Below are 27,629 nucleotides of genomic sequence, written 5' to 3' on the forward strand. Positions count from 1 at the left end.
CATCAAAAATTGAATAAATGGGTTCTTTGATATGCCAAATCTAACTGTGTATGTAGATTCTTAATTTTTGGTCCAGTTTTCAAATTGGTCTATATTAAGGTCCAAAGGGTCCAAAATTAAACTAAGTTTGATTTTAAAAAAATTAAATTCTTGGGCTTATTTGATATGCTTTATCTAAATATGTACTTTGATTTTTGATTATGGGCCCAGTTTTCAAGTTGGTCCAAATCAGGATTCCATATCAAGTATTGTGCAATAGCAAGAAATTTTCAATTGCACAGTATTGCACAATAGCAAGAAATATCTAATTGCACAATATTGTGCAATAGCAATTAATTTTCAATTGGAGTTATCTTTCTTTGTATAGAATAGTAGTTGATAATATATGTTGGAAATTTGCCAGACATGACTATGATGTCATTTTCTATTTTTATTTGCCAATAACTTTATGTAAATAACTTCATTGGAAATTTGCCAATATAAAATGTTGCTGATGAAGCTTTTTTTCCTTATCTTATCTAAAATGTTTTTAGATAATGTATGTTGGACATTTGCCAGACATGACTATGATGTCATTTTCTATTTTTATTTGCCAATAACTTTATGTAAATAACTTCATTGGTAATTTGCCAATATAAAATGTTGCTGATGAAGTTTTTTTTATTGTTTTATACAATAAACAATGTATATTCACTTTTACTACCAACCAATCTTTACCATTCAGTGATAACAAGCACTTTATTTTACATTTTAATATTTTATGATGTATTTAAAAGAGTAGTTATTGTTGCAAACTCCATTAGAAATTTGAATTGATATCAGTTTTGGAAAAAGGGAAACGGGGATGTGAAAAAAAAAGGGGGGGGGGTTAAATTTTTCTCATTTCAGATTTCATAAATAAAAAGAAAATTTCTTCAAACATTTTTTTGAGAGGATTAATATTCAACAGCATAGTGAATTGCTCAAAGGCAAAAAAAAACTTTTAAGTTAATTAGACCACATTCATTCTGTGTCAGAAACCTATGCTGTGTCAACTATTTAATTTTAGATTTAAAAAGTTTGAAGAAGAAATCTTTAATTGATTTGTAAAATCTTGACATTTGTTTTGTGTAAAAAAAAAACCATGTAATGTCAAAAATTTGATCACAATCCAAATTCAGAGCTGTATCACGCTTGAATGTTTTGTCCATACTTGCCCCAACTGTTCAGGGTTCGACCTCTGCGGTCGTATAAAGCTGCGCCCTGCGGAGCACCTGGTTGGAATTTATTTTCAACTTACACAAAAAAAGTATATCAACATGATTGAATTAAAATTAAGGATTTTACACCACCTTTCTCTTAAATGTGCTTGTACTTGGGAAAATCTTAGAAAGATTAATAAATTTTTATTCTGAAAGAAGTTAAAATGACAAAGCAACAGTTACAAGACCACATTTTTTATCTCGCCTGGGACGAAAGTCAGTTACACAAGACTGCAAATCAGATGTTTGCTTGACAGCAGAAAGCATGGAACAGAGATTTATAAAAAAAACTTGTCTATTTTTGTTAGTATATAAATGTCATGTTCTAAATTTAGATAAAAATTAAAAATATTTATTTGAATTAAAAAAATTGTTTGACAAGGAAATTCTGAAGTTAATAAGCAGTAAGGACATGATGATGATTTATTTTTTATTTCAGTCATGGATGGACCAATACTTTGAAAGGATTAGAAGTTTTTCAATGCATGTTGAATTACCTTCAAGGATTAGATTTATGCTTCAAGATATAGGAGAATTGAGAAATAATAAGGTAAGTTTCATTTCAAGATATAGGAGAATTGAGAAATAAAAAGGTAAGTCTCATTTCAAGATATAGGAGAATTGAGAAATAATAAGGTAAGTCTCATTTCAAGATATAGGAGAATTGAGAAATAATAAAGTAAGTCTCATTTCAAGATATAGGAGAATTGAGAAATAATAAGGTAAGTCTCATTTCAAGATATAGGAGAATTGAGAAATAATAAGGTAAGTCTCATTTCAAGATACAGGAGAATTGAGAAATAATAAAGTAAGTCTCATTTCAAGATATAGGAGAATTGAGAAATAATAAGGTAAGTCTCATTTCAAGATATAGGAGAATTGAGAAATAATAAGGTAAGTCTCATTTCAAGATATAGGAGAATTGAGAAATAATAAAGTAAGTCTCATTTCAAGTAATAAGTGTCATTTTCAAACACCTATTGTTCTTTGTTATTCCCCTAGTTTTTGCTTTCGGTCTGTACGTCCATTCCATCCTCTGTCATGGTTCAGGTTAAGTTTTTGGTCGAGATACTTTTTATACGGCCTCCAAAAAAATTTGCCGTTGTATATTGGTATGACGTTGGTGTCGTTGTCCGAAGACACATTGGTTTTCGCACTGTAACTAGATTTTAAGTAAAAAGAAATCTATGAAATTTAAACACAATGTTATTTTTTTCTGTAGGTGGTTGTTTCAGGAAATATAAACTTAAATAGGAATCTATATTTTTGGTGATAACTTTTTTAGAGAATTCAACAATATACAGGTGTTGTAGTATTAACGACCTGTTTTAGGATTTTAAAAGTGAAGTACAACATCTTTTAATGCTTTTTATCTTGTGTTTCTTGTTTTTTTTTCTCTTGACTAAATTTGATTTCAGAACAAAAATGGAAAAAACAATAAAAGTAGACTACCAGTGTAGTGGTGTTACACACCCACAATCAATGAACAATGATGAATCAATCTTATATTCTTTGTCTTATGCTAATTTTAGGTTTATTATTTCATTATATTTATCTAATGAACTGTTATTTATATTCCAGTGGGTTCCAAGACATGTTTCTAAGGATAATGGACCAAGAACGATAACTGAGATACGTCTTGAAGCATCTGATGTAAGAATCAACACTTTTATTCTTACAACTTCTGAATAAAACATACATTAAAATGACATATATATATAGTTTGGGTGATTTAGGAAGTAAAAGTATCGTTGTTTACACAGTGATCAGATTTTGTATTATAATAATTGATTGATGTGCTAATAATATTACACTTGCACTATAACTTGGCTAGGAAGCATATTTGCAATTTTTATACGACCGCAAAAATTGAAAATTTTTTGGTCGTATATTGGTATGATGTTGGCGTCGTCGTCGTCGTCCGAATACTTTTAGTTTTCGCACTCTAACTTTAGTAAATGTGAATAGAAATCTATGAAATTTTAACACAAGGTTAATTACCACAAAAGGAAGGTTGGGATTGATTTTGGAAGTTTTGGTCCCAACATTTTAGGAATTAGGGGCCAAAAAGGGCCCAAATAAGCATTTCTTGGTTTTCGCACTATAACTTTAGTTTAAGTACATAGAAATCTATGAAATTTTGTCACAAGGTTTATGACCACAAAAGGAAGGTTGGGATTGATTTTGGGAGTTGAGGTCCGAACAGTTTAGGAATTAGGGGCCAAAAAGGGGCCCAAATAAGCAGTTTTCTTGGTTTTCGCACCATAACTTTAGTATAAGTAAATAGAAATCTATGAAATTTAAACACAAGGTTTATGACCATAAAAGGAAGGTTGGGATTGATTTTGGAAGTTTTGGTCCCAACAGTTTAGGAATAAGGGGCCAAAAAGGGGCCCAAATAAGCAGTTTTCTTCGTTTTCGCACCATAACTTTAGTATAAGTAAATAGAAATCTATGAAATTTAAACACAAGGTTTATGACCATAAAAGGAAGGTTGGGATTGATTTTGGAAGTTTTGGTCCCAACAGTTTGGGAATAAGGGGCCCAAAGGGTCCAAAATTAAACTTTGTTTGATTTCATCAAAAATTGAATAATTGGGGTTCCTTGATATGCCGAATCTAACTGTGTATGTAGATTCTTAATTTTTGGTCCCGTTTTAAAATTGGTCTACATTAAGGTCCAAAGGGTCAAAAATTAAACTTAGTTTGATTTTAACAAAAATTGAATTCATGGGGTTCTTTGATATGCTGAATCTAAAAATGTACTTCGATTTTTGATTATTGGCCCAGTTTTCAAGTTGGTCCGAATCGGGGTCCAAAATTAAACTTTGTTTGATTTCATCATAAATTGAATAATTGGGGTTCTTTGATATGCCAAATCTAACTGTGTATGTAGATTCTTAATCTTTGGTCCCGTTTTCAAATTGGTCTACATTAAAGTTCAAAGGGTCCAAAATTAAACTAAGTTTGATTTTAACAAAAACTGAATTCTTGGGCTTCTTTGATATGCTGAATCTAAACATGTACTTAGATTTTTGATTATGGGCCTAGTTTTCAAGTTGGTCCAAATCAGGATCCAAAATTATTATGTTAGATATTGTGCAATAGCAAGAAATTTTCAATTGGACAGTATTCAGCAATAGCAAGAAATCTTCAATTGCACAGTATTGTGCAATAGCAAGAAATTTTCAATTGCACAGTATTGTGCAATAGCAAGAAATCTTCAATTGCACAGTATTGTGCAATAGCAAATATTTTCAATTGCACAGTATTGCGCAATAGCAAGAAATATCTAATTGCACAATATTGTGCAATAGCAAGAAATTTTCATATTTTCAATTGGAGTTATCTTTCTTTGTCCAGAATAGTAGTTGAATCAACTTAAATCATTGCTTTATACAATATACAATGTATATCCACTTTTACTACCAACTGATAAATTAAAACAATCTTTACCATTCAGTGATAACAAGCACTTTTTTTACATTTTAATATGTATTTAAATGAGTAGTTATTGTTGCAAACTCCATTAGAAATTTGAATTGAGATCAGTTTTGGAATAAGGGAAAGGGGGATGTGAAAAAAAAATTGGGGGGGGGGGGGGGGGGGGGGGTTCAATTTTTTTCATTTCAGATTTCATAAATAAAAAGAAAATTTCTTCAAAACATTTTTTTGAGAGGATTAATATTCAACAGCATAGTGAATTTCTCAAAGGCAAAAAAAAATTTAAGTTCATTAGACCACATTCATTATGTGTCAGAAACCTATGCTGTGTCAACTATTTAATCGCAATCCAAATTTAGAGCTGAATCCAGCTTGAAAGTTGTGTCATACTTGCCCCAACCGTTCAGGGTTCAACCGTTCAGGGTTCAACCTCTGCGGTCGAATAAAGCTGCGCCCTGCGGAGCATCTGGTTGTTAACTGCAAAACATAGAAAATGAGCACCTTGCCTGCAGATCTTGTTTAAGTTAAATGGTAATGATAAAACATATTTCTTTTGTAAGAAAATTTATCAAAACATGGGTTTAAAGTTAGAATTATGTATTTATGAATTATACTTTGTATTCAGCTATGTGAAATGATCATTTGGTACATAATGTTTGATAAACTATATAAAGTTATAAAACTTAAACTCCTACATTGACACATTGCTTAGTATGCACTAGGTTTATATGTTTTTGTGCCCTTTACAGAAATGGGCTGTCTGGACTTTTAAATTTTCTAGTTTGCAGACTTACAGTGTGAGTTGTTAATGCTGGTAATAAAAATGAGTAATTTTTCAGGAATTTGGTGAATACATTCCAACGAAACAAGGAAGGTTTACAGGACATGGACATATGAATGGTGGACTGCCACCACAGTGGGGGAGTAACCTGACAGATCTGTTTGGAATGTCAGGACCAGGAATGGTTATGGGTAGGTTGAACATTATACAAAGGCAGAAACAATAAGCAAATTTGTGAAACTTTGTTATAGCAACAGTAATCTACTAAGAACAAGAAGAGAATAAATAGATTAGAAACTTAGTTATAGCAATTAGTAAGCTAAGAATACATATAGATTGTTAAAAGAACTGAAAAGTGCACATTTAGCTTAACATTGTGTTTTTCAGGTCAATATGGTAATTTTCAATTTTGTATATTCCAGGGACAATAGGCACAGGGACAGGACCGGGGGTTATAAATGATTCACCAGGATACATGCCAAAACAAAAACAGGGATATGTCAACTACAACAAACAAAATCAGAACATGATGGGAAGGACGGGGAACCAGAGACAAAATGGTACGACAGGTAACCAGACAGGGAGACTGTCACCACAAGCTCAACCTACACAACAGCAACAGCAACAAAGAAAACAAGGTATTAATACCACCACTTAGGCAATCTTTACATGACTGAATTGACTGAAACAAGGACTTTTTCATGATGTCACAATTTGAAATTCAGATGAAAGAGAAAATTTGATGTCATAATTCATGATAATTGAGTTTTGATCAACGAAGAACTGAGTTCAAACAAACCACAGGTTGATTAGATAAAAATAATCAATGGGTCAGAAAAAAAAAATAAAACGGGGAAGAATTGGAGAAATATTTTATATATATTTGATTATCAAAATTATTGTGTCAATTATAAGAATTATTGTAACATATTACTTTGCTCTACATGTTCCCTTTAATTGGAATAAAAGCTATTTTATCATATACATAAAGGCATCAGCTGACATCATTAAACGGTGATATCTAAAATGACAGTGACTTGAGTTTATAGATGTTCATTTGAAAAAAATTTAAACTCTTTCGGGAGATAGAAATTATATTCAGCTCAATGTTAAAATTTGTATTTGTTTTTAATTTAATTTCTGTATTTGCAGCAGGTCAACAGAGTAGGGATTTGCCACCAAGATTTGCTGCTAAACTGACACAACCCTCAACTCAGATAACAGCGCCATCTACCAACAATCAAGTGCCACCTATGGCCATGATGAATGGTGTTGGTGGATCCTATCCACAAAAAGAAGAGATCAGTTTAAGGCCTGCCAAAAACTTCAATGTGTTCAAACCAACATCTCCCAGCAATTTGCCACGATCTGCACAGGGGATGCCACCTTCAAGTCAGATGAGTAAAATGGTAGTCACACCACCAGAGCCACCAAAGCCACTGCTTAATAAACAGGTAAAGGATGTCTTGTAGATAGCATGTTTGCCAATAGAAAAATTTAACATAGCTTTTCTCAATACAGTTAAAAGATTGTCATTGTAAAATAATATATGGTGTAGTTCTTGAAGTTAAAGTTAAATAGCTTACAATAGGTTTACTTTAATTTTGATAATTAGATAAGATAACAAAAATGATAAATTTTATAAGGAATAAAAGACAAAAGGAAGAATATTGATCTATAGACCACAACAATGATAACTGTAGATTAAGCAAAAAGAAGCCATAAAAAACTCTGGATCGTTGTTTCTACTCTACTAGTCTTAACAACCCTTGATTCAGTAGTTTTCTTGTTACCAATAAGTCTCTAGCAAGGATATTCTTTTAAGGAATAAAACATCTGGTATATCTAATCAACATGTAGACATGTACTATATATTATGTTGCTATGATTATAAAGTGAAAGAACTAAGAAGACCAATTTGATTTTCACATAGTACTTTGTATCTTTTATTTGATCTTTGCAATACTGAATTAAATATAAATAACCACTATATTAATTATGATAGAACATACTCATATAGTGTGCAATCTCTATTGTCCCAAGTAACATCTACATTTATCTCAACCAATCGTTATTGTTCCAGGTAACATTTACATTTTATATATTTAAGCAACCAATCTTTATTGTCCCAGGTAACATTTACATTTTGTATATTTTAGCAACCAATTACTATCAAGCAGGAGAAAGAGAAGCCTAAACCTGTTAAAAAGATTGTACCTAATAAAGAAGAGGTGGACAAGGCTTCAGTAAGTTAAACAACATTTTACTTTCTGATCTATTTTATTTTGGAAAACTTAATTACAACCCCTGTAACTGTCCTGTTGTATGGATATGTACTGCCAACTTGGGGAAATATTAGGAATAAGCTGAATTTTTAATGCCACCTGGGATAATATGTTGATATACTTAGAAAATAATAAGTAAAATGTCTGACTTGATTTTATTTGTTTCAAAACAATTTTTTAGATTTTCTGAGAATTTTTTGTTAAATTAGTAAGCATTTCACGGCATTCAGTACAAACTATCTACTTGTTCTATATAATCTTTTATTATTTTTCTATGCAAACATTGCACACAACGACAGCTTTATATGTTATTAGTTTTATTTTATGATGTATCAAGATTTTGTAACTATTATACGTTTTTGTTGTAAAAAAAAGTTTGAAATATGACTAGGGTGTTGTTAGATGTAAATGTATGATAATGTTGGTGTTTTTTAGACTAATATTCTGACAGAATATCTGGAGGCTGGTGGATGTAATGATGCTCTCAATGCATTTAAAGATCTTAATTGTCCAAAGAAGTGAGTGCACTTTTCTTTTGACAATTAAATGCAATTCCATATGATTTATTTTCCAGTAGTAATTCTTATTATTAGTATTTCAGTTCAGAAATAACAAAAAAAGGACCATTCTGATAAAGTTAAGCTTGAGATATAGGGTGTTACATATCAAATTCAAGGGTTAAAAATAGGGGGAGGGGTAACTCTATAGACTGGTAAATTGTTACATGTTGATAAAGTAAGCATCCTATCAAATACATTGTCTTTAAATAATGGACTGTCAACATTTAATGAATTAAACTCAATTTATGATCTTATAAACAAGAAAATAAAGCATTGGTGGGTTGTTTTTATTTTGCAAACTTTGATTACAAAGACAATGCTGCATGTTTTTTTGTTTGTTTTTACTCGTATATAAAACGGTTTTCATTAGTTCTTTGAATTAAATTTTTTGTGAAAAAGTGGAAACGTAATACATACTTCAGACAACATACTTATGTTAAATAGTTTTTGCTGAGAATGAATACCAAATTGTTGTTAGAAGATGCAGTACTTTTTACTTTTTAACTGAAACTTGAATGGAAGAGTTATAGATGATATGTTCTGTATTATAGGTTTATGGGTGAAGTTTTAATGAAGATGATGAAAGCTTCTGTGGATAAATCAGGTATGTTTTAGTTTATAGTATAACAGTTAATGATTGTGGTATGTTTTAGTTTATAGTATAACAGTTAATGATTGTGGTATGTTTTAGCTTATTGTATAACAGTAAATGATTGTGGTATGTTTTAGCTTATTGTATAACAGTAAATGATTGTGGTATGTTTTAGCTTATTGTATAACAGTAAATGATTGTGGTATGTTTTAGCTTATTGTATAACAGTAAATGATTGTGGTATGTTTTAGCTTATTGTATAACAGTAAATGATTGTGGTATGTTTTAGCTTATTGTATAACAGTAAATGATTGTGGTATGTTTTAGCTTACTGTATAACAGTAAATGATTGTGGTATGTTTTAGCTTATTGTATAACAGTAAATGATTGTGGTATGTCTTCATTGATTGATTACCTTTATTATAAAATCAATTGTATTACCTTCCTACAATGACAGATACTATACATCAGCAGGAAGATCTTTTACCATGAAAATGCTGTTTTATTCTATTTAACAGTTGAACTTGATAACATGTAGCTGACATTTATTTTTCTTCAATTTTAGATACAGAAAGAGAAAATGTAATGATACTGATAACTGCCATGAAATCTGAAAATCTGATATTTGCTGATCAGTTCATGGAGGTGAGTTTTAATGTAACTTAATGCCATCATTTAATCTGTAGTGTACTTGTATCTAGACTGCTGATATGTAATCACTCCATCTCTCTAATGTAAGGATCAAGCAGTTGTATTTGATCATTTTATCCTATCTCTTTAAGGGACTTAATGTGGCACAGTTGGAAGTAAATATCCTGGAAAACAGAAATTATGTAACTTATAGCAATTTTCCAGAACATCTAAAGAATAAAGATGATCTAAACCTTTTTCTGGATTTTTTTTTCTTTCTTAGGTAATGCCCAATAATTTGGGTTTTTGTTTGATTACAAAAACTTCTTTCTGGATTTTACATGTATCACATGTCTTTTTAGTACACCATGTGACTGAGGACATTAGAAGGCTTTTCTTTTTAAATTTGTATGGATTTTTAAACATTATCAAAAAAGTTACTGGAAGCTGACTTTGAATCAGAAGTTGAATCGGCTCTTGTTTTCAAACAGATAAATATACTGTAAATTCAGAAACTATTCAAGGTTTTTATTATTGCGCAAAATGCGACAGAATTTAAACTAAATTCACATTTTGAAATATTTTGTATATTTGAAACAGGATTTTTCTCAAAATTGTAAAAATTAAAATCGCATTTAAGTCTTAAATGACAAAATCACAATAATAAATGTATCAATAATTTGTGAATTTACAATAGTGTTTACATTGTGATATAAGATATAAGGGTTCAATATACATATGTTCCAATGTCTAATTATTGCAGGGATTCCAGATGTTACTGGATCAAATGTCGGCAATGGAGGCTGAAACTCCCTTAATCAAAACTTACCTGGCTAAGTTTGCTGCTATGGGAGTGACAGAAGGGGTAATTACTCTGGCAGAATTGGCTGACCCAATGGAGAATGGTGCTTATTACCCCTTGTTTCTCCTCTGTCTTCAACAGATGCATAAAATAAAGGACAAGACTTGGCTGGTGGCTTCATTTAACAACAGTAAAGTTAATCTGCAGAAAATGTTGCCAGGTAAGAAGGAAACCTGATTTACATGTGGTCAATTCTTAGTTAACCCTCTACTCCATGGATATTTTTTTTTTAAATACTTGATTCGCATAGGATTTTTTTCAGTAAAAAAAAATCATCAGGTTTAAAGTGTTAATGCATTGTGAAAACTAATATTTCATCAATGAAATTCAAGTCAGATATTCTCATGAATCTCCTTTTCATATTGGATACAAATTTTTTTTAAGTCTGATGCAGACATTTTGGAGACATAGCATTTCAACTGAGGTACTACACAGGCGTCAAAAGGCGTCATTATGGAGTAAAGGGGGTGGCGTCAAGAGGCGTCATTATGGAGGAAAAGGTTAAGTTCTTTATCTAAACTCTCTTAAACTCTGTATATGTACAAAATGTTCACCTCTCAACATGAAGTAACTAATATTCAATCAAACTAATACACAAATCTTGTAGAATGGTAATGACCGTTACTATAATAGTAATTCTCTTGTCTCCTGCACCTTGCACAAGACAATTCTTTCACACTATACACACATAATGATGTTAATATGCATCATGATTTACATGTCATGATGATATTACACCATGAACACATTAAATGAGGCTACATTTGTATTACACACCTTGATATATATGTCATGATGATATTATACCATGAACACATTAAATGAGGCTATATTTGTATTATACACCTTGATATACATGTCATGATGCTATTACACCTTGAACACATTAAATGAGGCTACATTTGTATTACACACCTTGATATACATGTCATGATGCTATTACACCTTTAAAGACATGCGACGAGGCTACATTTGTATTACATACCTTGATATACATGTCATGATGATATTACACCTTGAACACATTAAATGAGGCTATATTTGTATTATACACCTTGATATACATGTCATGATGATATTACACCTTGAACACATTAAATGAGGCTACATTTGTATTACACACCTTGATATACATGTCATGATGCTATTACACCATGAACACATTAAATGAGGCTACATTTGTATTACACACCTTGATATACATGTCATGATGATATTACACCTTGAACACATTAAATGAGGCTACATTTGTATTACACACCTTGATATACATGTCATGATGCTATTACACCTTTAAAGACATGTGATGAGGCTACATTTGTATTACATACCTTGATATACATGTCATGATGATATTACACCTTGAACACATTAAATGAGGGTATATTTGTATTATACACCTTGATATACATGTCATGATGCTATTACACCTTGAACACATTAAATGAGGCTATATTTGTATTAAACACCTTGATATACATGTCATGATGATATTACACCTTTAAAGACATGTGATGAGGCTACATTTGTATTACATACCTTGATATACATGTCATGATGCTATTACACCATGAACACATTAAACGAGGCTACATTTGTTTTACACACCTTGATATACATGTAGTGACGTTATAACATACCTTGGTATACCTGTAATGATTTAGTACACACACCTTAATATACATAGAATAATTATAAATTGTGGATTAATTATACGACCGCAAAAATTTTAATTTTTCGTCGTATATTGCTATCACGTTGGCGTCGTCGTCGGAGGCGTCCGAATACTTTTAGTTTTCGCACTCTAACTTTAGTAAAAGTGAATAGAAATCTATGAAATTTTAACACAAGGTTTATGACCACAAAAGGAAGGTTGGGATTGATTTTGGGAGTTTTGGTCCCAATATTTTAGGAATTAGGGGCCAAAAAGGGCCCAAATAAGCATTTCTTGGTTTTCGCACTATAACTTTAGTTTAAGTACATAGAAATCTATGAAATTTTGACACAAGGTTTATGACCACAAAAGAAAGGTTGGGATTGATTTTGGGATGTTTGGTTCCAACAGTTTAGGAATTAGGGGCCAAAAAAGGGCCCAAATAAGCATTATTCTTGGTTTTCGCACAATAACTTTAGTATAAGTAAATAGAAATCTATGAAATTTAAACACAAGGTTTATGACCATAAAAGGAAGGTTGGGTTTGATTTTGGGAGTTTTGGTCCCAACAGTTTAGGAATAAGGGGCCCAAAGAGTCCAAAATTGAACTTTGTTTGATTTCATCAAAAATTGAATAATTGGGGTTCTTTGATATGCCGAATCTGTGTATGTAGATTCTTAAGTTTTGGTCCCGTTTTCAAATTGGTGTACATTAAAGTCCAAAGGGTCCAAAATTACACTAAGTTTGATTTTAACAAAAAATGAATTCTTGGGTTTTTTTGATATGCTGAATCTAAACATGTACTTAGATTTTTGATTATGGACCCAGTTTTCAAGTTGGTTCAAATCAGGATCCAAAATTATTATATTAAGTATTGTGCAATAGCAAGAAATTTTCAATTGCACAGTATTCAGCAATAGCAAGAAATCTTCAATTGCACAGTATTGTGCAATAGCAAGAAATTTTCAATTGCACAGTATTGTGCAATAGCAAATATTTTCAATTGCACAGTATTGCGCAATAGCAAGAAATATCTAATTGCACAATATTGTGCAATAGCAAGAAATGTTCAATTGGAGTTATCTTTCTTTGTTCAGAATAGTAGTTGAATCAACTTAAATCATTGTTTTATACAATATACAATGTATATTCACTTTTACTACCAACCAATCTTTACCATTCAGTGATAACAAGCACTTTATTTTACATTTTGATATTTTATGATGAATTTAAGAGTAGTTATTGTTGCAAACTCCATTAGAAATTTGAATTAATATCAGTTTTGGAAAAAGGGAAAGGGGATGTGAAAAAAAGGGGGGGTAAATTTTTCTCATTTCAGATTTCATAAATAAAAAGAAAATTTCTTCAAACATTTTTTTGAGAGGATTAATATTCAACAGCATAGTGAATTGCTCAAAGGCAAAAAAAAGTATTTTAAGTTCATTAGACCACATTCATTCTGTGTCAGAAACCTATGCTGTGTCAATTATTTAATTTTAGATTTAAATAAGTTTGAAGAAGAAATCTTTAATTGATTTGTAAAATCTTGACATTTGTTTTGTGTAAAAACCCCATATAATGTCAACAATTTTATCACAATCCAAATTCAGAGCTGTATCACGCTTGAATGTTTTGTCCATACTTGCCCCAACTGTTCAGGGTTCGACCTCTGCGGTCGTATAAAGCTGTGCCCTGCGGAGCACCTGGTCTATATATTGTTGGCACCAATTGTCCGGGGTTAGTTGATTTCGTGGTTTTGCCAAAGGCTGCATACAAACCTACAGAAAATTCCTATCTTCATTGTTACTCATGAAATTCTTGAAAATTGATATCAACACATAATAACGAATCCCCAGTAATATATATAAAATACTGTTATTACACGCCTTAATATACATATGATGACTTTTCCCTGCAGAAATCGATCAGAATAAGGAGAGAATGATGGAGATATTAGAGGACCGTGGACTGAGTTTTATGTTCCCGTTATTACGTGTGCAATCCGAGTTGTGGCGACAGATCCAGGCAGAACCAAATGCCACTGCTCTGTACAAGTGGATAAAGGATAGTGTTGATACCAACCTCCAATATACCACAGGATTTATTAATGTTTTAACTGCATGGTAAGTTATAGATACAAACCTCCAATATACCACAGGATTTATTAATGTTTCAACTGCATGGTAAGTTATAGAAGCTTTAGTAGACAGTACTTGCGTAAAAAAACAGGGTAAAACTTTAGTATATCATATAAACACCCTGTATAACCCCGATACAGATGAAACCGGATGTTGACGCGTTCGAATCGAACACACCATGTAACACTGAGTTTAGACAGTAAGGAATTAATATTTTTAAAGAAAATCCAATATCTATTCTTCGCATATTCTGCTTCAATATATTCTTTGCCATAATACTCATTACTTACTCCAAGGTTTTTGAAACTTGTGACATTTTTGTACACAAACATCGCAAAACGCACGACAATATCGATGATAAAACGTGCTTGGTATTTTTAAATATTCAAAACTTAATGTTTCTCGTGTCTCATAGTTTTAAAACATACATTTTTGAAAATTTCATAATTTAAAATTAACAAATTTATAAAGATCGTTGGTTTATGTTGTATCTAGAATAAAAAAAATACAAGTTTAAAAGTGTCTTCATTTTCATGTTGTGTACGCTTCGTTGTCATAACACCTTTTTGTGACAATATTGCGTTTGTCAATGAATTTTGCGTATATTAAATTATGCTTTAATATGATTTTAACCAATATACATGTTTTAAAAAATTAATTTAACACCAAAACATGACCCATAATATCCATTGAATTGTCGAAACACTCTTGGAGATATTTTGTACATAAAAAAAAATCCTTATGTATACGAAAGTGTAAATTGGTAGGAAAACACAATTACTCGAGATGTAAATATCACTGACTGAGCATACAGATACACAGGTCCGATTTCTAATTTGATATCATTTTTATCAAGCCTTTACCATACGACATTCAATGTACGAATACACCACTGTCCCAGGTTAGGGGAGGGTTGGGTGCCCGCTAACATGTTAATCTTGCCATATTCTGTATGTGCCTGTCCGAAGCAAGAAGCGTGTAATTCAGTGGTTATATATATATTTTTTTGTTCACTATTTTATGCATAAATTAGACCGTTAGTTTTTTTCGTTTGAAGTGTTTTACATGTCATTTCAATGTGTTTTATAACTGACTATGCGGTATGGGCTTTGCTCATTGTTGAAGGCCGTACGTTGACCTATAGTCGTTAATTTTTGTGTCTTTTGATATCTTGTGAAGAGTTGTATCAAAAACAAATCTTTTTGATATAGACAGCAATCAAAAATAATCAATGGATTATAGGCTTTTGGCCTGAATAGCAGAGGCGAGTCCAAGAGGGTCATGGATTACAATAAAGTTACATTAAGGCTAATTGTGTATACAATGAACATGTAATTTATAGATCTGTCATGTTTTTTTTTGTTGATAAATAATTCTTATAACGTTATATTTAAAATAGAAATAGAAGATGTGGTATGATTGCCAATGAGACAACTCTCCACAAGAAGCCAAAATGACACAGAAATTAATAGATCACTGTACGGCCTGCAACAATGAGCAACGCCCATACTGCATAGTTAGCTATAAGAGTCCCCGAAATGATAATGTAATATTATTCAAACTTATTTATGGATAAAAAAAGAACGAAAACAAATATGTAACACATCAACAAACGACAACCACTGAATTAAAGGCTCCTTACTTAGTTTTCTAGTTTTATATGTTTCACCTTTTTTATATATATATCGGGGCTATAGCTGACTATACGGTAAAGTTTTACTTCATTGTTGATTTTTGTGTGTTGAACTTTAATAATTGCTTTATACACCTACATGTACTTCATTTAAACTTTGGTGGAAAGTTGTCTCACTGGCCAATACACCACATCTATATGTAAAAAAAAACCAGTTGGAATGTTATCTAAGGCACTCAGCAAACTAATTTCAACGAGTTCCTATGGCTGCTTTCGTTAAGGCGAATTTGGACCAACATCGGCATTTGAAAGAGCCTCAAATTATGAAAAGAAATAGTCATTAAAGTTGTTTTTTGGGCAGTAAAATACTTTTTGAAACTTTATTTCCTCTGGAATATATTTATTAAATAAAGGCAACAGTAGTATACTGCTGTTCAAAACTCATAAATCTATGGACAAAAAACAAAATCGGGGTAACAAACTAAAACTGAGGGAAGCGTATTAAATATTAGAGGAGAACAACGACACAAAAAATGTAACACACACGACTAAGCATTAGACAAAATCCGATGAGAATAACCAATATAACATCAAAACCAAATACATGAATTTGGGATAGAAAAGTACCAATGTTAATTCACAATCAAATATAGGATAAAACAAACGACACAACGGAAACACAACGTAAAAATATTACACACACAGAAACGAACTATGATATAACAACGGCCATTTTCCTGACTTGATACAGGACATTTTTAAAGAAAAAATGGTGGGTTGAACTTGGTTTTGTGGCATGCCAAACCTCGCACTTATTAACAGTTTCTTTCATCTGGAATAAAGTTGAAAGTCCCAATTTTCAATAGAAACATTCCTATTAGATGTACACTGGTTAAACATTGTAATTTTGGCTTTGGATGACTGATATGTTATGTTCAACTACTTCGACTAAGTAAACAGATAAAAATTTACAATAACATACAGAAAAAGGGTCGTCGATGCCATCTCGAATGCCTACATAAGAAAGTGATTTATGACAGTTTTTGTCAACGAACTGTACAGTGATTATTTAAAATCGCACAACGAACTCGACACACTTGGTGAGACGAACGATACAGTAAGAGAAAACTTAAGAAGTATGATATTGTGTTTATTTTGAGTTTTAGGGAACATTTGAAGGCACGTAGTAATTCAATGTATAGTTATTTGTTATTGCTAAAGGTATTAATACGCAAAAGTGTATGCACGAAAAGATATTCAGCATTGTTTATCTCATAAAACGTATGAAATTGCACCATGTATGTGCGTTTTGCATCTAGCAGTTTTATCAAATGTTCTAAGCAATATCTAAAACTTACAACAACTGTATAATTGAATAAATAAACTAACTTGCACATTGACATATTTATATATACTCAAATATGTTCTAGAGAGGCATTCGAAATTGTTGTCATCCCAAATGTTGTCCCGATTATCGCTTCAAACGCGTCAACGTCCGGATTCATTTGTATCGGGGTTATACAGGGTGATAAATGTTGAAGTTTAATTGTACTCACAGTACTACATTGAAAGTTATACTAGCAATCTTCACATGCTTAGGTACATATTTAAGTTTGAAAAGTGTAGGTCTAAAACAAACATTACATTATTGAAAATGAATTAAGATTCTCATTTTAAGTCTCATGACCAGTTTGAAAGTAAGTTTTTCATGATAAACTTTTGTGGAGTTGGTGAGTAATAAATTAAGGATAAAAATGTATTAAGTTTCAAAGTATGTGAAACATTTTTGTACCATAAAATACTGGCCAAGAATCAAAGTTCATGTTCCTATGGTCTTGTGATGTTTATGTTTGTTTTTTAAGTGTGTTGAAATATGTGACCCAGGACTGTACTTTAGGGAAAGACATAGATACATCTGCTACTCCAGACAAGACAGGAATAGAAAAAGAAAAACAGAACCTCGATAAAATGAAGGTAAATAATATATATTTTCACATGAGAAAGAACTTAACACTAAACTTGTGAAGATAGCAATAAATACCATTTTATCTCACAGATAACCCTAATTTACTGAAGGAGAAGAAATAAAACATTACAGCAGATTCCAACGAGTATGAAGCTATATGTAGATTCTTTGGTTAGCTTCCTTACTAGCTCAACCATGAAATCATTATTAGGTAAGGTACACAAGCCTGTGGGTGGAGTCAATAGTTAAACAGAAAACCAATCAGAACTAGTGACAGGATATAAACATTGTAAAACTAGTTTTACAAGTCAGTTTAAAAATAAGTTGTTTTCAATCTAAATTTAAAATTTATCGATTCACAAGCATGTTGTAAATGTGTTTGAATTGCCAATTTTATTTCAATCAATTACTCAGTTCATTTATAAATACAGTTATGTGTATACTTTACAATGGTACAATCACAGCGTAAATATCCTTCTGTTGCCTTTGAATTATGAATTTTTATACGACCGCAAAATTTGAAAAATTTTTCGTCGTATATTGCTATCACGTTGGCGTCGTCGTCGTCGTCGTCGTCGTCGTCGTCGTCGTCGTCGTCGTCGTCGTCGTCGTCCGAATACTTTTAGTTTTCGCACTCTAACTTTAGTAAAAGTGAATAGAAATCTATGAAATTTTAACATAAGGTTTATGACCACACAAGGAAGGTTGGGATTGATTTTGGGAGTTTTGGTCCCAACATTTTAGGAATAAGGGGCCAAAAAGGGCCCAAATAAGCATTTTCTTGGTTTTCGCACTATAACTTTAGTTTAAGTTAATAGAAATCTATGAAATTTTGACACAAGGTTTATGACCACAAAAGAAAGGTTGGGATTGATTTTGGGAGTTTTGGTTCCAACAGTTTAGGAATTAGGGGCAAAAAAAGGGCCCAAATAAGCATTATTCTTGGTTTTCGCACAATAACTTTAGTTTAAGTAAATAGAAATCTATGAAATTTAAACACAAGGTTTATGACCATAAAAGGAAGGTTGGTATTGATTTTGGGAGTTTTGGTCCCAACAGTTTAGGAATAAAGGGCCCAAAGGGTCCAAATTAAACTTTGTTTGATTTCATCAAAAATTGAATAATTGGGGTTCTTTGGTATGCCGAATCTAACTGTGTATGCAGATTCTTAATTTTTGGTCCCGTTTTCAAATTGGTCTACATTAAGGTCCAAAGGGTCCAAAATTAAACTTAGTTTGATTTTAACAAAAATTGAATCCTGGGGGTTGTTTGATATGCTGAATTTAGAAATGTACTTAGATTTTTAATTATTGGCCTAGTTTTCAAGTTGGTCAAAATGAGGGTCCAAAATTAAACTTTGTTCATCAAAAAAAGAATAAATGGGTTCTTTGATATGCCAAATCTAACTGTGTATGTAGATTCTTAATTTTTGGTCCAGTTTTCAAATGGTCTACATTAAGGTCCAAAGGGTCCAAAATTAAACTAAGTTTGATTTTAACAAAAATTAAATTCTTGGGCTTATTTGATATGCTTTATCTAAATATGTACTTTGATTTTTGATTATGGGCCCAGTTTTCAAGTTGGTCCAAATCAGGATTCCATATCAAGTATTGTGCAATAGCAAGAAATTTTCAATTGCACAGTATTGCACAATAGCAAGAAATATCTAATTGCACAATATTTTCAATTGGAGTTATCTTTCTTTGTATAGAATAGAAGTTGATAATATATGTTGGAAATTTGCCAGACATGACTATGATGTCATTTTCTATTTTTATTTGCCAATAACTTTATGTAAATAACTTCATTGGAAATTTGCCAATATAAAATGTTGCTGATGAAGTTTTTTTTATTGTTTAATACAATAAACAATGTATATTCACTTTTACTACCAACCAATCTTTACCATTCAGTGATAACAAGCACTTTATTTTACATTTTAATATTTTATGATGTATTTAAAAGAGTAGTTATTGTTGCAAACTCCATTAGAAATTTGAATTGATATCAGTTTTGGAAAAAGGGAAACGGGGATGTGAAAAAAAGGGGGGGGGGTTTAAATTTTTCTCATTTCAGATTTCATAAATAAAAAGAAAATTTCTTCAAACATTTTTTTGAGAGGATTAATATTCAACAGCATAGTGAATTGCTCAAAGGCAAAAAAAAACTTTTAGGTTCATTAGACCACATTCATTCTGTGTCAGAAACCTATGCTGTGTCAACTATTTAATTTTAGATTTAAAAAGTTTGAAGAAGAAATCTTTAATTGATTTGTAAAATCTTGACATTTGTTTTGTGTAAAAAAAAACATGTAATGTCAAAAATTTGATCACAATCCAAATTCAGAGCTGTATCACGCTTGAATGTTTTGTCCATACTTGCCCCAACTGTTCAGGGTTCGACCTCTGCGGTCGTATAAAGCTGCGCCCTGCGGAGCACCTGGTTCAAACTGCAATAGTATAAAAACAGCAAAGATAGTGAATAATAGAGATGGGCCATTTTGTACATGTTCAAAAGGGAAACTTCAAGCAAGCATTATTATTTATAGTTTCATTGCATTTTTAAAGTTAAACAGGATTTTGTGGCAAAAAAAACAAGATTTTTGTAGAAAATCCACAGATATTTTTGTTATAAAATTTTAAGCATAGATTACTCTCTTGATTTTCTATGATGTGCTAGCGTTTAAAGTTTACAAAAAGTCCTATTACAACCTTTAAATTAAAAAAAATCCTGCTAAGTCACGAAAGTCGAGCACACCCTAGAAGGTGTACTTGAATTGGTCCATATTTATATATATTTGTTTGAACCAATGTCTAAATTTCTAAACTTGTTTTTTTAGGAAATCATTGCTAGCACTGCTTGCAATAATCCTCCATCTATCAAGTACCAAATTGCCAACTATGAGAGTACAAGGGGAAATGATGTGGATTTTCTATAAAATTTCTATTTGTTTAGCATTGAATCAACACTAAATATTATGAACAAAACATAAACCGTAATGCCGCTTCTAATTTATTGTAATACAAAGAATTTTTTAATTCAATCAAAGACTATAAGATTTGCAAAGTTGTTTTGGTAAACCTGTTTGTATGAAATATACATTATTATTATAAACAGGCCATTGATATGAGTGTTTTCATTGGATGATGAATTAGTGCTATGCTCCTCCCAATTTTAAGGTTATAATCATTTCATGGTTGAGCTAGCAAGGAAGCTAACCAAAGAATCTACTTGTAGCTTCATACTCGTTGGAATCTGCTGTAAATAAGACTTATTTTAAAATCTACATTGTATTATATTTGGCAGTTTGGACAATGTCCAAAACTTGTAGTATGGTAACATCGTATAGACATGGAAAACTGTGTACTTCATTTGTGTAATCAACTACAATAGTTATCATCCCAGATCCCTCTAACACCACAAGATGATTGCATATATGTTTAACGTTGTGTACCTGCTGTTATGGACTGTTTGCAAATTTTGTTGTCATGTTTCCAGAATTTGGAACTTGGTTATATTTTAGTTTAATATTGAGTCACATATAATGCAACCTGGCCATATGAGACTTTGACACAATTGTTTATATAAATGGGGGTATCAATTTAAAATGTACAGGCTTGACCTCATCTCATGTGGAATTTGTTTAATGTAAAATATTTTCTATCTGAATATCTACTCTTATATTTTGTCTGTTTTTTTTTTATGTCTGTTTGTTCACTCATCTGTCCCACTTTTTGGTCAAGGTAGTGTTTGATAAAGTTTTAAAAAAGCTTAATCAACTTGAAAATTAGTATTACACATGTTCCTCATGATATGATATTTCTAATTCTTAAGTGCCATATTAAGAGTTTTGACCCCAATTTCACAGTCTACTGAACATAGAAAATGATAGTGCGAGTGGGGATATTTGGACTATGGACACATTCTTGTATTAAACAGGTTTTTTTTTCAGTTAGTAGTGACTACCAATGTTTTTACATTTTGTTATTTACATTATATATACATTAAGTATGAATTATTATAAATGATGTTAACATATTGTTGAAATGTTTGCTTTTACTATTTGTAGGGAGTATTACAGATGTTCTTACATGATCATTCAGATCTCCAAATGGTCACATTGTATGCTACACAAGTGTTCTGCCACTCACAACAATTCCCCAAAGGTAGGCAATGTTATATTTATAATTATGATACAATAATCTGTTGTGAGGATACTGTATAAACATGTCACACAAATATTTGTTTGTATCTGGCAAATGTGCATCTATTCTGTAAAAAAATCTTTTTTTCTGCACATCATACAGTCAAAATGTTGTAAATAATGAGAATGTTGAATGATATTGTTGATTGTTGTAGGGATGTTACTTAGGTTGTTTATGAACTACTATGATTTAGAGATAGCTGATGAAGAGGTGTTCCTAAAATGGAAGGAGGAAGTAAATGATGAATATCCTGGTAAAGGAAAAGCTCTGTTTCAGGTAACAATGCTCAATCATTTGCTCTTGTTTGCTTATGAATAAAAATCCACCATGATATTCACTTCTAATGAATTGATACCTCAACCAAAGTATTCAATGTCATACTGAATTCCAGTATTAAAGCTCTCAGCTACTGTAAGGGGCACTAGCTATGTAGAAAACATTTAAAATAGGATTTTTTTTTTAGTTCAATCATTAGTAAAAGAGAAATAATAATTCGCTCTAAGCAGCCAGTATGGTTAAATTTTGTTAAAATAAGGTAAGAAACACTGATAATGAATTATTCACTTGCAAGTGAATAATTTTGACCTCATGTGACCTTCAATTTAAACTCTTAGTGGATTATGCATAAATTATGCATGTTCAGTAATAAAAAGGGAAAAATGTCAACACCGTAAATGAAACAAAGATAAATCATTTGATTGACTGATCCAATCCTCACAACAACAAAACGATAACATATATTTTTAATCTTTAATTTGAAATTAATGATCTAGAAAAATCCAATTGAACACCTTCCCTATCTATCTAACTAATGCCCCTTCTAAAGATGGTTTGGGTTCCTTTGGACCTGACAACAAACTTCATGTTATGAAGTTGGGTTTTCCACCTAGGAGAGATGGGGTATACATCAATGAAATATGGGGTATGCATCATTTAGACAGCAACCAACACACATCAAGTACCAAATAAAAAGATTATTATTACTAGTTACAGATAGCAAAAAAAACAATCATATGGAACTTACCTTATACTTTGTGATATTAAAACTAATATAAAGTATAAATGTAAGTGACAGGATCACTACAACAGTCACATGATGTTCTGTTACAATACATATAAAAAAAAAAGCCCATACCGCATAGTCACAATGTAAAACAATTCAATGAAAAAACTAACGGCCGTTTATATGTACAAAAAATGAAGGAAAAACAAATATGAAACACATAAATAAACGACAACCACTGAATTACAGGCTCCTGACTTGGGACAGGCACATACATACATAATGTGACTATATATAGTCTTATCATGTTTCTTATCTCCATTATCAACATGTCACATGTATTTACACTTTATTTTGATTTATTTAGGTTAATACTTGGCTAACCTGGTTAGAACAGGCAGAAGAAGAATCTGATGAAGAGGAAGACTAAATGTCACTTCTTACAAAAGAATGCATTAAAGGGAGATAATTAATTTACAGGATAACAAAAAAAAACATACAGTGAAAAGGGAGACAATTCACAAATTGGATTATATATTTACTGTTATACAGGAAAGTTCAACCAGCTGGCTATTTATATTTAACTTGAAAATACTGTGAAAAACAATTCTTTTGTTATAACTTTTTGACATTTTATATATTTATACATAACTCTAGCTGACTTGGCAACTTTCCTGGAGATTACTGCTTTGTGAATGGCTCAGTTATTAGTAGTTCAAGAAAACAGACTAAAGTTTGTAGCTAGGAGATAGACATTTGATCATAAATTAAAAACTTGAAATTTTATATTTCTTGCTTGAACAGTATATATTGCAGTTTGGGTCAAACTCTTGATTGTAAGCCTGGATATTTATTAAGTGATTGCGTGTGATAAAAAGTGCAGATATGGATGGCTTTATTTGACCCATGACGCAAAATGTTCTGCAAGTGAATTAAATCATGAAATTATCAATACTAACGGAAATCAGATTTTATACTAATATAGCTTTATATTATGATTTATTATTTTTTGGAATATAAGGATCTCAAAAAGCATTTATATGTATGTTTTTGTAAAGCATTTAATTGCTGGATTATAAATAGCTGTCAGAGAAATTAGAATGAAACATTAGTTAGAATTTTTAAGTATGAAAGAGTTATTAACAATTGTGAAAATGATTAAAGGCTATAAATAGAAATTTATTTGTACACTGCTTACCTGCATATTTTTACACTGCCTTGAAAGAATTATTATTCATCATTATATTTATACATGTTTATGTTACTCTCATCTGTGCAAAAAATAAATGTCTAAAAAATACATGTAGAAAAGCATGTTCCATTTCATTCAGTTTTATGTATGAAAAAATATGTAAAAAATTATACTCATTGCTGCTTATTAACTTGCTTCATAATTTCACATTGTTCTCCTGATACTGGTGTGTATCGTAAGCTTCATAATTTCACGTTTTTCTCCTGATATTGGCGTGTATCGTAACTTTCAGTTTACAACAATACATCCAGTTAACTTGTTTGGTTCTAATTTCTGAAAAAAACTTGTAAATTATCTTCATCAGATTACAGTACAGTTAAGATCCAATGTTAATTTAAGGTTAAGTTTTTAAACAGAATATTTTGCACTTTTCACAATACTTTAGTTTCAGTTTGAGGTTTACAAGAAAAATAAGACAACATTTGTAACAGAAATTAAGGGACAAAGTTTCTTCCATATTCTAAATTTCCTTTGACTTTAAATTTTGATTTCTATTTAAGCTAGGGTTTTTCTGACCTGCCAAAGGAATGACGGTCCATATTTGCTTGTTATTAGATATTTAAGGACAAAATCATTTTCTGAATGAAATCTATGGGTTTACTTTATCATTAAAACATAATAAAATGTCAAACTTTATTACCCCCTTGCAAAATTTTGGAATGTCTTGACATATACATACATTGTAGGTGATAATAAAAGTCCTTCCACAGTGTGATTAGCAGGCTCTGCTGTGAATGTGCATTTTATTAGGAAAATGAATGCCTAAGTTGTGAATTTGCTTCTAAGATTCAATTATATTGATCTCTAACATTTATATATGAAATGTCATTATTGCATCATGAATGAAAAAAATATTCATTTATCATAAAAAATAAATTTTCAAGTGACATGAAGTCATATAAGATTTTATCATAATATTTTTTTTCACTGATCCAACTGGCATGAATCATCATTAAGAGGCTCTATTTAAAAAGTATATCTAGATTCAACTGTTTCCACTTTGTTGTCATGAAACTTTTTGACCATCAAATTTATCTGCATTTTTTGTAATAGCCCTTTTTCTCATCAATATTAATAGTTGAAATGTATATACAACCATAAACAACAAGAAATGTGTAAGATTAATTTTTTAACATGTGATTTCTTTTTTTCATTATAAGTATCTCAATGTGTCTTGATTAATATAAATTAAATAGATAATAGAGTTTATAAAAGGATCATATAATAAAATTTATTTTTAATTCCTAAATGCCAGTAAATGAAAGTAAAAAAATAAGTATATTTGTTAATTATGATTAAATCTCTTAGAATTTATAAATCTATGAGTGTTGATGATTTCTCTTTATCTTGTTGTTATTAACAAATTTCTGCTTGTCCATTGATTAAATCACTTTGTAAAAAATAAGATTATAATTTCAACATGTTTGTCAGTAGAAATAGATCAAATATTACCGATTGAGTGATAACTTAGTTATAGAAAATGTTTTACAGGAACATGACTGTTTATATTGTATACTACACGTTGTTGTCTCTAATGATATAGTCTTCTTGGTTTTGAATTAAATTGGAGAGGTTTCTAAAAAGAGAGAATAAGTGTCGAACAATGGGGAGAGGTTTCTAAAAAGGGAGAATAAGTGTGGAACAATAGGGAGAGGTTTCTAAAAAGAGAGAATAAGTATGGAACAATGGAGAGAGGTTTCTAAAAAGAGAGAATAAGTGTGGAACAATGGGGAGAGGTTTCTAAAAAATAAGTGTTGACCAATGGGGAGGTTTCTAAAAAGAGAGAATAAGTGTCGACCAATGGGGAGAGGTGTCTAAAAAGAGAGAATAAGTGTCGACCAATGGGACATGAGACAATCAGTTTAGGTTCAATTTATTTTATAAGATCCTTAAAGAGAGTTTTGTTACAAGGTCTGTAAAGATTATCTGACTGAAATGTCCTCTTATGCAAGTACATTTAGGGATGACTTCTAACATTTTACAGAAGCTGCGACTAACTTACAACTTTTTTAGTGTAGACAATTCTACCATCAAATAAGATATGCTACATTAATAGATATTTAAGTTTCATGACAAAGAGTCTTTAATACATGTTATTGCTTGAAATGCTCACTCTTAAGTTGTTATTTTTTGTTTAACTTGGTGGTATATTACCCGTTGTAATTTGAAACAGTCTTACTTCTATTTGAAATTATTTTTTGATCAAAGGCATTTGTAAATACTTCCTATCAGCATTGAGCTTCTAGATTTGTTTGATAAACTGTGTATATATAACTTCAGGTGCAAGTTGTTGAAGAAAGTATAATCAACCAATCAAAATGCTCATTATCAACAGCTATTGCACATATTCACTTGATTTGCATAATAAACAGAGGAATGATTCAATGATCTGAAAGATCAGGCAATTTATAAGCTCAATGTAGATGGTTAGTACTGGTCAAAATTCAGGAAATTATCGTGTTTTTTTTTAAATTTCATACTAAATAAGATGACAAAATTTCTAAATTCCTGGAAGATGTTTATTTAAGGAATGACTGTAATATTTTTTCTGTCTATGAAGAAATAACATAAAAAATGTGGTGCACACTGAATAACGCGCGTAGCGGGTTATTTAACAGTGTGCACCTCATTTTTTATGTTATTTCGAATAGACAGAAAAAATATTACAGTCATTTCTTATAATTTAATTCTAAATTCCATTTTAAACCGTAGAAAACCTTGAAAAACGTTAATGACGTCATGATCACATGACTAAATTATGTCTATGGTCTGATAACAAAATAACATCAGCCAATCAGAAGACGCGTTACATCCAAAATTAAATTATACTTTTATGTTACTGTAATCTGTGAATAAATTTAAGATCATGACAATTTCTATTCTTGTGCACTGATTATTGATGATTTAATTTGGATACAGATTACTTGTTTCCAAAATGATTTTGAAAGAGTTAAAGAAGTGTTAAATAATTGTAAACGTTTTCTTTGAATTTGTCAAATTATGCATTGATAAGATTTCAGTGTACTGTTTTTGTAACTTTCTATTGTCTTGTAGAAAATTTATGTCAATAAAAAAGATTTATGTTACCTTGTTTTTTCTATCTCAATCATTGAGAAAATATCTCAATAATAACTGACCATGACCTATTTAATATGACAGCCAAATTTTGCTACTGTATAATGGTATGATGATGTCGTTGTTTGAAGACATTTCGTTTCCAGATAATGAATTGAGTATAAGTGTAGATATCTATGAAATAGCACTACAAGGTTCCATATCACAAAAATATTACCTCTATCATAAATACAGAGAAAAAAATCCAGATATTCTCTCCATAAAGCTGGCAAATAGTCTGGAATGAAATAGCACACATTTTTCATTCT

General features: G+C 30.9%; 1 protein-coding gene across 3 annotated transcripts in view; it reads left to right on the plus strand.

Moving 5' to 3' along the window:
- Positions 1 to 27,332, plus strand: part of LOC143083801 (eukaryotic translation initiation factor 4 gamma 2-like) — a 47,048-nt gene extending 19,716 nt beyond the window's left edge. For all 3 annotated transcript variants that reach the window (XM_076260164.1, XM_076260166.1, XM_076260163.1), the window contains 15 exons: positions 1,681 to 1,791; positions 2,823 to 2,894; positions 5,524 to 5,656; positions 5,888 to 6,103; positions 6,618 to 6,919; positions 7,625 to 7,711; positions 8,186 to 8,268; positions 8,862 to 8,914; positions 9,468 to 9,547; positions 10,296 to 10,554; positions 13,968 to 14,172; positions 17,683 to 17,794; positions 21,856 to 21,952; positions 22,146 to 22,267; positions 23,362 to 27,332. In XM_076260164.1, coding sequence (XP_076116279.1) covers positions 1,681 to 1,791; positions 2,823 to 2,894; positions 5,524 to 5,656; positions 5,888 to 6,103; positions 6,618 to 6,919; positions 7,625 to 7,711; positions 8,186 to 8,268; positions 8,862 to 8,914; positions 9,468 to 9,547; positions 10,296 to 10,554; positions 13,968 to 14,172; positions 17,683 to 17,794; positions 21,856 to 21,952; positions 22,146 to 22,267; positions 23,362 to 23,424 — 1,995 coding nt within the window. In that variant the 3' untranslated portion in view covers positions 23,425 to 27,332. The remainder of the gene's footprint in view (positions 1 to 1,680; positions 1,792 to 2,822; positions 2,895 to 5,523; positions 5,657 to 5,887; positions 6,104 to 6,617; positions 6,920 to 7,624; positions 7,712 to 8,185; positions 8,269 to 8,861; positions 8,915 to 9,467; positions 9,548 to 10,295; positions 10,555 to 13,967; positions 14,173 to 17,682; positions 17,795 to 21,855; positions 21,953 to 22,145; positions 22,268 to 23,361) is intronic.
- Positions 27,333 to 27,629: the final 297 nt, after the last annotated feature.

Source organism: Mytilus galloprovincialis, chromosome 7, assembly GCF_965363235.1.
Source record: "Mytilus galloprovincialis chromosome 7, xbMytGall1.hap1.1, whole genome shotgun sequence".
Classification (NCBI taxonomy): domain Eukaryota; kingdom Metazoa; phylum Mollusca; class Bivalvia; order Mytilida; family Mytilidae; genus Mytilus; species Mytilus galloprovincialis.